At 46.4% G+C, this 13681-nt stretch overlaps 1 protein-coding gene across 1 annotated transcript in view; it reads left to right on the top strand.

Moving 5' to 3' along the window:
* Nucleotides 1-1244: 1244 nt before the first annotated feature.
* MAMLD1 (mastermind like domain containing 1) overlaps nucleotides 1245-13681 on the top strand; it is an 80919-nt gene continuing 68482 nt past the window's right edge. The window contains exon 1 of the mRNA XM_066334051.1: nucleotides 1245-1560. Within this exon, the coding sequence (XP_066190148.1) occupies nucleotides 1507-1560 (54 nt within the window). The 5' untranslated portion in view covers nucleotides 1245-1506. The remainder of the gene's footprint in view (nucleotides 1561-13681) is intronic.

Genomic DNA, 13681 nt, shown 5'->3' with positions numbered 1-13681 from the left:
TGCTCAGGGAAGCAGGCCCATTGTTACAGCTGTCACAGGCAAGCTGGAGGCTTCAGCAAAGCTAAAAAGCAATGTTTCTCTGTTGATGAACTGATATTGCCAATATTTATTAGCTCAGGGTACAAAGATGGGTTTGGAGGTCTATAAGTTTACTGCAAGTTGAAGGTGATTGCTGTCTGGAAAACTTTCAGGAGAGTGAGGCCAGATTCTGGCTCAGCTTTTATGTATTTGGTTACAGTAAAGGGGTTGTATTCAAATAACTTTGTTCCTAATTTTACAGAGCATAATTTACTCATATCACTGTTTCAGGGATGATCTTAGAAACCAGACATTTTATTACAAATGCTACTAAGTCTTCCACACCTCATCCATTGAGTCAATGTACTGGGACAGGGTTTTCAGCATCTCCAATTTATCAGGATAGGAGTGACAATTGTAGTGATTTAGCAAGGCAATAAAATGAAATTATACCAGCAATTATTTGTGGACCCAGTGTGCTCTCCTAGCTGCCTGCAGCTTGCTCTTCCCAGTTCTTTCTGCACAGTCCAAGAGGAGGTCTGAATAGGTTCTCAGCTTTCAGTTGATGATCTATCAAAATTAGTATTCAGAGGTTGCAGCTTGTAGCAAGCACATTTATAGTCATATGAGAAGTGCATGGCTTTATGGGAGCTCTCAATTTGGAATTGTGTCTGTCTTCAAAAAGACATGTACATAGCACAAAAGATGAAAATGAAAGAACTCTGCTGTTTCCTTCTTGCTAACCTGGGTTCACCTGGGTGCGAGGAGTTTAACTCTTTTGTGTTAAGAGTGCTGAATATCATGTGTCATAAAGAGACAAGAAACTACACTCTGTAAGAATAACTCAAACCTTTACATTGCATGCTTTGGGCTCTCTTTTCAGTGATTTGGGCACTTTGATTTGGAGGAGAAAAAAAAATGTATTAATTGCCAGTAGCTTTCCAACCTATCTGACTTTGTACTAAATGAACTTGAAGCTCTGCAAGGAAGGTGCTAAACATTCTAAGCAGCTTTTTGTGCTTTTGTGCAGTTAAAATTTTGACCACAGGCTGGTTAATTTTCGCCTTCGCGCACGGGGTGGGGGGGGGGTGGGGGGGAATTAAATCCTTGGATGTGTGAGGTGTCCAATTTCTGTAGAGAAGAAAGTGTTACTTCCCCTTTAAGCCTGGCGCCGTTCGTGTGTGTGAGTGTGCGGTCTGTGTGTGTGAGTGTGTGTGTGTGTCTCCTCCTCTTTGAGTGACACAGCACTTAGATATGCCTATCAGTAACTTAAACCCCACAAACTCCACCTTCTAAGTGAGGAAGCTGTGGGTTGATGGAAATGTAGTGAGCAGATCGAGACAGACAGTGAATCATTAGCAAACTGCAACGCCAGGATGAACTTGTCTGGAACCTAAAAGGAGAAAACAGGCTGCGAGTCCTCTGCGGCGCTGGGTTTGCTCAATACAGCCAAAGTGGATCTAAAAGCCGGTTGATCCCCAGTCCAAGATGCTGCTGGTTTCCCAGCGGGTAGAAGCACCACGGATGGAGCCACATATTCCAGTAAGTAGTATTTGAAATCGATACGGGCTGGGAAAGTCGGAGCTGGTTTTAAAGGACTTAAACACCCTCGGAACAGTTGCTCGCCGGGCTCGGTACGATCGCCAGCCAGGCTGGAAAGTTTGCAGGGGAGGTTCAAGAAAGTGCCCACCTTGGGTTCGCTCTGCCCGCGGGTCCCGTGTGCCGGGGCCGCCGGAGGGAAAGGGACACAAACTTGAGGGGAAGAATTTCGCCCTCCATTCTGGTCAGAGCTGAAGTCGGACCACGGGAGAGGAGGGCAGGAGAGAGGGGAGGGAGTCCGTGGGCTTTAAAATGGTGGTGAAGAAGGTGATTTTGCGGTGCCGGTGCGTCCCGGGCACGGCGGCGGGGAACGCTCCGTGCCTTTCCGTGTCGGTGCTCGGGCGGTGACGCGCCGGGCTGCGGGAAGAGGCGGTGGATGCTGCGGGAAGAGGCGGTGGATGCTGCGGGAAGAGGCGGTGGATGCTGCGGGAAGAGGCGGTGGATGCTGTCGGGGGCGAGGACCCGCCGGTGCGCCCGGCGCCGCCAGCCCGCCGCTTCTCGTGTCAGTGCGGCCGGGGCCGGCTCAGCCATCGTCCGGGGATTTCCAGCTAAACTTGGATCAGACAGGCAGGGAAGGATAAACCCGTCATCGCCCGGGGACTCCGCCGAGAGGGTGTCACGCGTGGAGGGGCTAGCGCTGGTCCCTCCAACATCGTTTTTTTTTTAAAAAAAATAATTCCTGGTATTTGCGTTGGCAGCCGCGTGCCTGGTTATTTTGGGAACCTGAAGCGCACGTTCGACGAGGCAGGATTGCGAACAAAAGGCTCGTCCGAGCCCCGAAGGAGCGCGGGGTTGGTTATTCCTGCCGGGAGCGCGTGTGCGGGAACGGCCCCGAGCGCCGCCGGCCCGTCCGTGTGCGCCGGGAACGGAACGCGGGCACAAAACGCGTGCTGACTCACGCTTCGAACTGTTTTGGTTTCTTATGCTGCGGTTTGCGATCGGGGTTCAGAGCGATGGCAGGGTAAACACGGCGCTCGCTGGCTCGGTCCCACGTCCCCCCTCCCGCTCCCGCGGCAGGGGCTGCCCCTCTCCCCCGTCAATAGCCGGTCCCTCCTCCCGGTCCCTCCTCCGCCGCCTCTCCCGGCCTGTTGCTCGGCCCGGAGGAGCTCCGGGGCCGGGGGCACCGCGGCTTTTGTTCGTCTTTGGCCGGAGGGGGGGTTGTCACCAGGGTGACTCGGAGGGATCCCGGGGAGAACGGCCGTTTCTGGGAAGAAAACGCTCTTTGATTTCCTTTCACACACCACCCCCCCATTCCCCCCCCCCGGAACAATAAATTAAAAGGCCGCTTTTGTTTTCCACGGTGCTCCCGGCGGGGGGGCGGCGGAGCGCGGGGCCGGCCGCGGGGCGGGAGGCGCCGCGGAGCCGCGGCCTGGCCCCGCTGCGGCGGGAGGGGGACGCGCGGCCGTCTCGCCTCGTCCCGTCGGAAGGCGATAAAAACCAGCCCTGCGAGCACCGGCAGCTCGCAAGGATCCTCCTGGAAGAGCCGCCCTCCTCCTCCTCGGGCAAGCGGGGGGCACGGCGCGGTCCCTGCCCCGCCCGCGCAGCGGAGGATTTACCGGCGTCTGGCCCCTTCGGCGGGCCGGGGGCGCTGCGCTCCCCCGTGCCGGGCCCGAGGGCGGGCTGTGGGAGCGCCGCGAGGGCGGAACGCTTCCCCCGCTTATATAACGCCAGTCTTCCCCTCCTTAGCCCCGTAATCCCCGGGTAATGCCTAATGGCCGTGCCCCGAGGGGGCTGCGGGGCCGCGGGGTGGTGGCCGCTGCTCCTCCTCACCGAGCTCCCCCTCTGGGCCGAGCTGATGCGCGGGGGAAAAGAAAGGCGCTGATGTGCGAGATGAAGCATATGGTGCCCTCCGGGAAGACACGGAGAGCCGGCACGGCCTTGAAGCTGCCGGTCTCGGAGCTGGGTGCTGCTCCCCGCCGTAGCCCCGGAACGAGCTGTCCGAGCCGTGCCCTCCTGCTCCGGCCCGGGGAGGAGCCCAGTGCCGGGAGAACGGCGGGGGAAGGCTGTGACAGCGCCCACGGGGATAAAGGCTCGGCCCGGGGACACGGGGGAAACCCCCGAGCGCGGGGGGTCCGAGGGCGGCGGGAGTTGTTCGCTGAAGTTACAACGCCAGCACCTGAAAAAGCAGCGATCTGGTGCTGCCGGCACTGCCCATTTTCAGTCCTCTCTCCCTGCCATATGTTTTAGAAGGGAGGAGAAATAATAATAATAAAAAAAAAAAAAAGCGCTTTGGGAAGGATGCTCTCAGCTGAAGGAGGAGGTGGGCTGGGGGACGAGGTACAAGGAAATTCCATGTTAGGAAAGCATTAGCAAAGGGGCGACTTCTAATGTTTTCCTGCCACTGACGTTGACAGTGACACACATGTGTGGGTTGATATTGGAACGTCACAGAGTTTTTAAACTCAACCAGGAAATAGTCTGTTGCTCAGGGATAAAAAACAAATAGTCTGTACTGTAAGGCAGGTAACATGCAGTTAACAGCCCTCGAGTGAGTGAAAAGCTGTTCAGTGTTCACAGTTGAGCAGCTCAAATTTAATTCAGCTTTTTATTTTCAAATGTTTTTTTTTTTCTTCTATTTTACTTATGGTTTTCTATTTTTATTCCTTTTAAGTGATACTTCAAAATCAGAAAAGCACATATTGACAGGGCTTTCTGTTGGTCCTTTTAACTAAGTATTTTGAACTGTAAAGTGTCTTAGGTCTTTTTAAAGCTAAGGTAGTTGTTAGAGGGTTTGGAGAGGGATTATATTTAAAGGAGTAATTAAAATAAAGTTACATTTTTAAAATTCTTTTGTATGGCTTCCTCTTAACACGTAGGGTAGGAGTGTTTAATAAATACGGTGGTTTTGGTTTTGTTTTTTACCGACCCTGTTGTCAATGTTACAGAGTGGTAGCATTTGGAGATTTAAAATGGGATTAGGGAACTCTTGTGTTAGATGGTTTCTGAAGATGCAGGAAGATTCACTGGAAGAGTTGATGATCCCAGGTGTCAGGCTGACACTCCTGCCCTGACTGAAGTGGTCACTACCCTCCCTGGGTGTGACTGTAGGACAAGAATTGACCCAAGAATGGGCTTCCTGGGAGAGACAAAAGTTAGGGAGGCAGAAGGAAACACAAGGGCAAGAATAACACTAAATAAAATCCCTGAGTCGTCCCGTAGGTTTAGTACAGTGCAACTCACTCATTCCCAGTAATTTCATCAATAAATGTTCTCTGTTACTTGCTACTCTGACAAAAGTCGCCTTAAAATAACTTTTACGAGTACACGGCCATGGGAAAGTGAAGTAAATCTTGCAGAAGCTGTGACAAATGGGTTTATCCAAACTGGGGGTTGGAGTAGTTGAAGGTTGAGCTCCTGAAATCGGGAGAGGGGCAGAATCCCCAGGTTTTCATTGTTCCCTGGTGCTGGCTGTGTCAGCGTTTCTCAGCGTTTAGGCGACGGTGACTGTAAGTTACGATTCATTAGCAATTGGTATGGTCTCCAAATAAAGATAGCTAAATCAGTTTAAATGGTGCTGGCACCTCTCCAAGGAGTCCTCTTTCTATCTGACACATTTGCTGCAAACTTCTTTGAGGAACAATTAATATTGTACACTGCTATATCATCCTCTGTGGGAAGAGCAGTGATGTAACTCACTACTTAAGTCTTTCTACCTGATGTTCCAGTTTGACTTGCAATGTTTAAAAAAACCAACAAAAACAAAAATTTGAACTGAAAGAAGCAGAAGAAGACACACCAAGGCTTTGTGTTGAACTGTTTTATATCAATATTGATTTTTTAAGGGGGTTTGTGTTATAAAGAGGGAGCTTTTATCCCCCTGAGCTCTTTGGCAATTATCTTCCTGCCATAAATGTTGATATGCACATAATGGATGTAACTAAAAAAATCTCCTTATCCCAGCAGAAAAGGCTGACTGTTTGTTGGAGCAGAGAGAATGCTGAGAGTGTGAATAGACAAACCCATATGTCGCTGGTGAGAGAGATAAATGATGGACAAACAGGAGTTGGTTACTATGGATCAGCACAATAAACCAATTCCCATCATACACCTCTCTTAATAATATACCAGTCTCAATGCCATTGACGGGTAACCTAGGTAGCACCAGTCAACTGTAAGTTTTTCAACTGTTCTTTTATACATCTCTCAAAGGACAGTTGGGACATTTCTAATTTTTTCAGATGTTGAGTGCTAAAATTACACAGAACTTCCTTCCTTGCCGGTAGTTTTGAAGGGGAACTTTAGAGCACGGCTGTAAAATGCCAAATGTGTGTGATACCACTGGGTGCTTGTAGTAAGTTTTGTGTTGTGCACCCGTAAAAGGGGTTACCCTTGCTGAAAAAATACATGATGAAACTGGTTGGGTGTATAGTACTGCCCTCATTAGGGTTGTTTCAGGATTGGACTGGCTTTTGGAAGATACTGGAATATTGTTTTAAGTGAAAATAGAAATAGAAAATTGCTGTTTAATTTTTAAAAGCAGCCCTGTAGAACAGGCAGTGATCAGTACCACAATTTTAACTTTCTGTAATTTCAGGGCTGCCAGCAGCTGAAGGGAAACTTTGCAAAACAGTCTGTGCTTGTATCACATTCTCTTTCCCTTGTTCTGTATTATCACTGCTAGTGCTTTGCACAGAAAATTGAAGTCTTTGTCATTTAGAGTTTTCACTTTATGTCCTTGTCCTCTGGTAGAGATTTTTCATTGCAGTTGCTATGGACTGGCCTGTGAGCTCAGTTCACAATGGAAGTATATCTCAGGGTGACAGCACTAAGCAGGGCTTGTGGCTCTTAGGATATGACTCCTGGTTTTAGAAGTCACCAGTTACACTACCAGAGAGCAGTGCAGTCAGGGTAGGATAACTTGCAAATGCAAATGAGTTAGAAGGAATTCTTATTCCTCTTGGGAGCCCTTCTCACTGATAATATTTTTCATTTTATTAAACAGAGGGAAAAGTATTACTTAGTCATTACTTTCCTTTAAGAAGAAAATACTTATTTTGTGCAGCATTTACTTGCCAAGTTGCAGTAACTCTTTCAAAGCTGCTAACCTTGGTGTGCACCCTGGGTGAACTGCAAGGTGTTTGTTGGGTTCCTTCAACTTCCTCCTTCCAGGGCCCAGCCTAGCAGCCCTTTTTCATTTTGCAGTGGATGAGGCTCAGATTTGATCCAAGAATTCTGGGCTCAAGGATCAGGCCCTTCAGGACAGACAGGGACTTGTGGTGTGCCCCCACCCTGCTGGCTGTCTCCTGATGGGGGAAGCGAAATGGAAGCAAAGCAGGGCTCAGTGCACTGTCCCTGATGGGTGAGTCTTACCTGGCTCTTGTTGGAACCCTGGAGGCTGAAAATGTCAGGCTTTCTGAGCTGAGGGGTGCTGAACTGCAAGAACTGTACCAGGCTCTTTGCTCCTGTGGGGAACTTGTTGTGCCCAAAGGGAAGAGCAGAGGGAAGAGCTGCAGGTTTCCTTCCACCCCTCCTTACCCAGTAGCCAGCTGGGCTGGAGGACACCTGCTGTGCCCAGGGAGTGTGGCTGGAGGCTGTGCCCCTGGGGCCAGTGGGCACCGGTGGGGCCCAGGCGTGGGAGATGCAGGGGGATGCAGGATTCCGTGTGGCCCTTTGCTGGGAGCGCTGCCTGGTCGCCACAATGAGCCATTGATAAGCACTGACCTGATTAAAGGGCTGCTGCTGTCGGGAGCCTGGGCTGCACCCTGGGCCTCTGGCAGGGGCTGCTGGGCTGCCCAGAATTCCTCTTGGGGAATGGGTGGCCAGGCTGAGGAAGGGGAGACCAGAATTCACTGGAGTGTTCCTGTCTAGAGGAAGGGGTCATATTGTGACTTGTTGAGCTCCAAGGTGCTTTTCCCTGAAGGGACTTGGCAGTTTTATTGATAAAGGAATGTTACATAAGTACCCCATCAGGCATGTCCTAATTTGTTAATAATTGATGATCTGGGTGGTACAGAAATGCTGATGGTGTTAAACGGCTTCCACACAGACCTGCAATCTCTGCAAGGCCCCCTGCTTGACTTTGACTTTAATACAGGCATTTTGCTTTTTTTCCCCATTTGGTTTTGGTTGGGGTTTTTTTATTTATTTTTGTGATCCCACTGCAGGTGACTTCCCCTTTGGCCAGGGACAGCTGGGTCCTCAGCCTGGTGCAGACAGGATGGAGGTTCCCTCTGCAGGACCAGGTGTTACCTGTGGGAATGTGCCACCCCACATCAGACAACCCCTTGAGTGGCAGCAGCATTAGCCCAGGGAGAAGCCTGTTCCTTGCACCTTCCACCTTTGGAGGGAAGGTTTGAGTCTGGTGGGAATGGAGGCACTGGTGCCTCTGCAATTGCTGCACCAGGATTTGCCAGCACAGGAGCCAGGATGCTTTTTGCACAGCACAGGTGCCCTTCAGTTACCCCCCTGTTGATAGCAGGTTGTGTTTGCATGGATTTAAAACCTGGCTACTTTCATGTGCCACAGCTAGAGAGATTGGAAAAAACATTTATCTCTGCTGTCACACACACAAAAGAAATACTGGGTCTCATCATCATGATCTGGCTGTCTCTTTATTCTTACATGGTTTTTCTTTTCTGTGTGAGTTTCTTTTTCTCTAGAATTAAGTACCTCAAAACTGAGCAGATTTGGGAGTTACACCTACCCCAGACCTCCCCTATTTATTGCTTTCAGAGTAACCCAGCACGTTGACTCTGTTGAGGGCAATGCAACCCATTACCTGCATTAAAATCCGAAGCAGCGAGGTAACTTTCTAGTTCTGTTGTGAAATATAATGCCATTGTTGGCTTTTATGAATGTCTCGAGGTGGATTACACGGTGGTTAGCAGGCTGTTCTGCTGGGCAAAAGACTGTCTGTAATTTCAAGTGGTTGATCCTGATCAGGCAGTTGGAGCGGCTGCAGCAACAATCCCTTGGAGCTCTAAATCACATTTGTCACAAGATCTGCCTGGTAGTGTTGGCTGCTCCAAGACTTACTCCAGCTCCTCAGCATTCCATCCCTTTGGTTGGATCACAGTGGTGAGGGACTTGCCAATCTTCCCTGTTCTTTGTGCCTAATTCTGAAAGACTGGCAGGCTTTATGCTCTGTTTTCTGAAGAGGGCCCAGCTTTACTAAGCTGCCTGTCTGTCAGGGATTAATTTAACCTCTAATTACTACATTTTCTTCACAGTTTGCTGCACATGAGCGTGTTGTAACAAAAGCACAAAGAAGTATGTCATTTTATTTAGCCACTACTCTGAAATTAATTTAGGGGGTACAGAGTCAGATCTGACACACTTGGTGTTAAAATAATTGTGCTGGCATTAGAATTAAAGTACATAATCTTGTTGTTTCTAATGATACAACAGTACTAGTGTAAATAGTGTTGTTAACTCGTTAGCTATAGCCACAGTAATAGAAGTGATATCTGCTTACAGAGAAACACTCAAATAAGCATCTCAGCAAAAGTTTCCCCCAAATAATTCAGGGTTTCCTCAAAATAATGGCATGGTTTCTAGTTGATTCCCATCTGACATTTTGGTTTAGGGTTAAATATCTAAGCGTAGCTTGTTGTTTTTTCTTCTCAAAAGGTCTGCCAAATTGCAGTAAATAAACATTTATGATGGCTTGGGCTTCTTCCAGCCTGGATAATGGTTTTTGATTTTTTTTTTCTTGTTTTAACATGTGGCATCATGGGAACAGTACAAAAGGCCGTATGTCCTCTTGTCCCTGCTCACAGTGACATCAGCAGTGCCACAGTTCACACTGAGAGCAGCTTGCTGTCTTGAAGGAAGAGAGTGAGTCTGGTGCTGTTATTAAACATGGGATGACTTTCTTCTTTTCCAATTCTGTAATATTTACAAGAATGGTGTCAGGTGCTTTGTTGGTTGTTTTTTGTTTTTCTTTCTTTTGGAAAGGTTAGGCTTGGGAAATGTAAACTGTCTCCAGTTTAGGTAAATGAAGCTAAAATGTAGCTAGAAGTTGTTGGTGTTACATCAGAAATGTGCAGTAGCAGTCTTGTCATCCAGCACCGTGTTCATCAACTCCGAGCCTGGCTTGTTAAGAGACTTTGAAAGTGTAATTTCTCATGTAATGTTGGACATGAAAAATCATTGGTTATGTACTGATAGTTTATTTCTAGTGGAAACAGAAGATTGGTTGTGTATTTTTGTGTTGTTACAAAGCACGGGCCCAACTCCGCAATTCTCCTTCAGTAATAACTGTAAGTGCATTTGATGGGAAACTTCCCCTGAAGATTCCCCAAGGTCAAGTAGGACACAGTCACAGAGTCACATCTTGTATTTCCTTTCTCAAAAGGAGAAATAATGTGGCATCGTTATCCAGGCCTGTGACAACAGTGACACAGGATTGCCAAAAAGACTAATGGGAGGAAAGTGATGATTGATTCTCTTCACAGGAGTAGATCAGATTATTTCTCTGAATTCTTTCTTCAGTTCTCTCAATTCCCAAACTGTAACCAGTTACTGTAATTATTTACTCTAATTACTTCCAATCTACAAGTAAATCAAATTAAGATCAACTGATGTGAGGGACGGGGTGGTTCAGGGAGCTGACAGTCAGGTTTGGAGATGCTCTCACTGCTCAGAAACCACAGGATGGTTTGAGAGCTCTGTGGAACAAGCAGGGGGTTTGTGGATGAGTTTTCATATACCAAGCCAAGGCCAAGTAATGCTTATTTTAATTTCAAAGTTGTCAATTTATTTTTTTTTTTTCAAAGAACCTGAATGTCTGTAGGTATATATTGCTGGAGGCAATTTTTGGAGTAAGTAGTTCCTAAATTCCTGCTTGTCCATTTCAAAATGGGAATAATGGTGCTTTACCTTCACACTAAGTATCCTTAACTAGTTAAATAGTTCATAAATCATCAGTGCTTGTTACCAGCTGAGGTCTTTAGGGTCCTTTCAAATAGTTGGAAATTACATTCAAAATAAAGGCAGGTATATCCTACTGGAAGCCCTCCCCCAGCTGTGAACAACAGTTTTATTTCTTTGCTTTGGCTGTAATGCCAACGCAGGTGGATTTTTTTCCCCCTCAATATGACATTATAGTATCTTTCTTTTTGCTGAAATTTCAGAATTTCATGTAAGGGTAAAGAAAATATTTAAAGACGAAAGTGGCATCTACCCCCAGCGTGTATTTTAATGTTTCATTCTCTGTCATGGGTCTTCATAGGTTTAAGTTTTCAGCAATGGTAAAAAAGTCAATATTTTACAAAGACATTTGTAACAATTCCAAACACACTAAGTAGCTTTGTCCCCATGCATTAGTATGTAACATTTAGTATGTAAACTTTGCATTAGTGTAAGAATAATTATGCATCACTCATTTCATGTGGTTATCAGGATGGATAGTGAGTATAATTTCACTTTGCTTGGAATAGTTACTTAAAATCTTACTAGAATTTTCACAAGTCCAAGTTTATATAAGGACATGATTTCCAAATGTATTTATACTTCAGTACCCCAGTAGATCTTGGTGATGGTCAGGTACTTTTAAGGACTTCACTTTTTCTGTTACCTTAACTTACTTGTTTTCTTAATTAATTGTGTTGATTTAAATACATTCAGACAGAGAAAAACTCAAGTTTATAGAGTCTTCTCATCAGAAATACAGGAAAAAGGTTTTGATCTCTGACTGTCAAATGGTGACTCATTAAAAAGGAATTTTTGTTCCTCCCTTTTCAAAGGGTTACTCACTACCAAGCAGTAAATATCTAGTTTTGATGCTACTGCATTGAAATGCTTGACATTGTTGTTATATTAAGCCCAAAGCCTGCAAGACTCTTTGTTCACAGGCTTCATGGGGTTTTTTGTTTGTTTTTCTCAATTAAAGAAACACATTGGGGGATTTTCTTCAAGCTTTACCCTGTCAGTTTGAGTACAGACCTTGTTTGGATTTTAATAACAGAGGGCCCTGTCCATACTTTAAGCAGTGGGTCATTCAAATTATTTTTAAAAACACATGACCAAGCAAGCACTAATTTCTTTCCAATTTTGCATTGGGTAACATTAGACAAGGACATTGGAATTTGTCTAAATCAAAAAAAAAAAAATTCTTTGTCTTCCACATCAAGGGTTGTGTGCTAAGCATTTTCTAATACTGCATTGCATAAAGCTGAAAATAAATTGTACTGAAGAGAGATCCAGCCCAAGGCATGCCCTTTTTCTCCATTTCCATATTAATCTTGACTCTCTGAGCCATCTCTTCTGTCTTCCTGTTCTTACCTATTCTACACATTTGATGGAAGGGCACAAAGGCATGTTTGAATCTTCCATCTCCTCCCCTCTTCTTAGGTATGGATTGGTTGGTTTGAACTTACACAGCACTGGAAAGATGTTTTCTTGGTTGCAGCAACACTTGTGTTTGACTTGAAGCAGAATGAGAGTGCATTTGAGCTTTTCAGTACTTATGAGATGTGAATCTTGGTCCCTGATCCCAGGAGGTAGATCAGACTTAATTTCAAGTGAAAGTCCTGCATCTTCAAATAACTTCTCATGTCAGTTAAAGTTCAATATTCTTGAATTCCAGACATGTAGATGAGTCAAAGCTGAAGTTTAGGGCAAGTGTGAAGGATGTTAGAGAAAATGTAGATGTTTCTTCTGACGCTGCTCTCCCCTCCCCTTCAGGGCTCCCACAGTCTGTCAGCTGTAACAGAGTGATTTGATTACTTTGTAGTGTTAAGCTAAAGGAATAAACCGGAGAGCCTTGGGAATGGGGAGCCAATCCAGCAATCAAAACCAAACAAGTTAATAAACATGAAGCGTTTCTGCTCGGTGCTGCTGCAGAAATGCTGGTTCCAGAAATGCTTGGGGCAGCCGTGGCCCAGTCAATTAGTGTGAGTACATCCCCTGTACACTCCACCATTACCTGCAGGCTGGGGGCTGACCTCCCTGTTTTGAAGGAGAAGCGTGTTTTCTGCTGGTCGTCAATTATGAAGATGTTGAATGTCTCAGGATGAACTGTTTGTTGCTCACCACCTCGCTTTCCATCCTCTCTACATACCTAGAAAAAGCTTGAATTAAGCAATCTGAATTTCCCTTTCTTTAAAATCATTTTGGCCTTTCACATTATCTACACATTTCTATTTCCCCCTTGTCAGTTCTTCTCTCCTCCAGCCCAGCATCCCACAAACCAGCCAGAAATAGAGCATTTCAGTGACTGTCCACAGAGGTGGTTTGAAATCCAAATGACACTCTCAGAGTGGTTTTTGGTGCCCATGTGCCAGGCTAGACACAGTCCAGAGTCATTTGGAAGACGGTGCACATAGAAATACTGTGAGCTACAGCAGCAGTGGCAAGTGTAGAGTAAGAAAACCCGTACTACCTGTGTGCTTGGAACTGAGTGTGGCTGTGGGTGCTTCTGCAGATAAGACCTGGATTACTTTCAAAGAGCCTTATGCTAGCCTGTAGCTTTAATTTTATCATATCTAAGAATGGCACTAATGGCAAACTAGCCAGGAAATGACCAATTCTGGCTGCCCACAAGACCTCCCTGTGGAGCCATCTACGTGTATGTTATTTCAGGGTATTCAGTGGCCAGCTAGTCCAGCAAACATCCATTTGTTGGTGTTCGTGCCTGGAACAGAAACAGGTACAGCCCTTTGTAGAAGAGTGGCAGAAAATGTGCCATGGAGTGCTTTGCCATCTGCTCCTCAAACCGTAGCAAAGCAAACTGTTAAACTTTGCATGGAGCTTAGGGCTTGATTAACTTCAATTACCGTCCTGTGGTACATGTTTGCAATGCCGAGGGGATTAGCTGGCGTGTATTTTCAAGAAATACACGTTCATTATTCAGAAGGGTTATGCAATAACCTCCAGTGGTCATTTCCTTTTGGAGCAGAGCTGTGTCCGTGGTGTGGCTTGTTTGTTTGTGTCATCTTGCTGGATCCTGGCACTGAGGAGACACTGAGGAGCAGCACCAGAGGAGCTGCTCTGTGGCACTGGCTGCATGGGCTGGTGCTGCTGCAGACACTCATGGAGAACCAGAGACCTTGGGCTCTAGAGGTGAAGAGGTCCAAAGTACGAGGAGGCAATGGTAGGGGAGAGAGAGCTGGGATGGGCTGGG

The sequence above is a fragment of the Sylvia atricapilla genome, chromosome 21, assembly GCF_009819655.1.
Source record: "Sylvia atricapilla isolate bSylAtr1 chromosome 21, bSylAtr1.pri, whole genome shotgun sequence".
Lineage (NCBI taxonomy): Eukaryota > Metazoa > Chordata > Aves > Passeriformes > Sylviidae > Sylvia > Sylvia atricapilla.
This window is presented reverse-complemented; position numbering and strand designations above follow the sequence as displayed.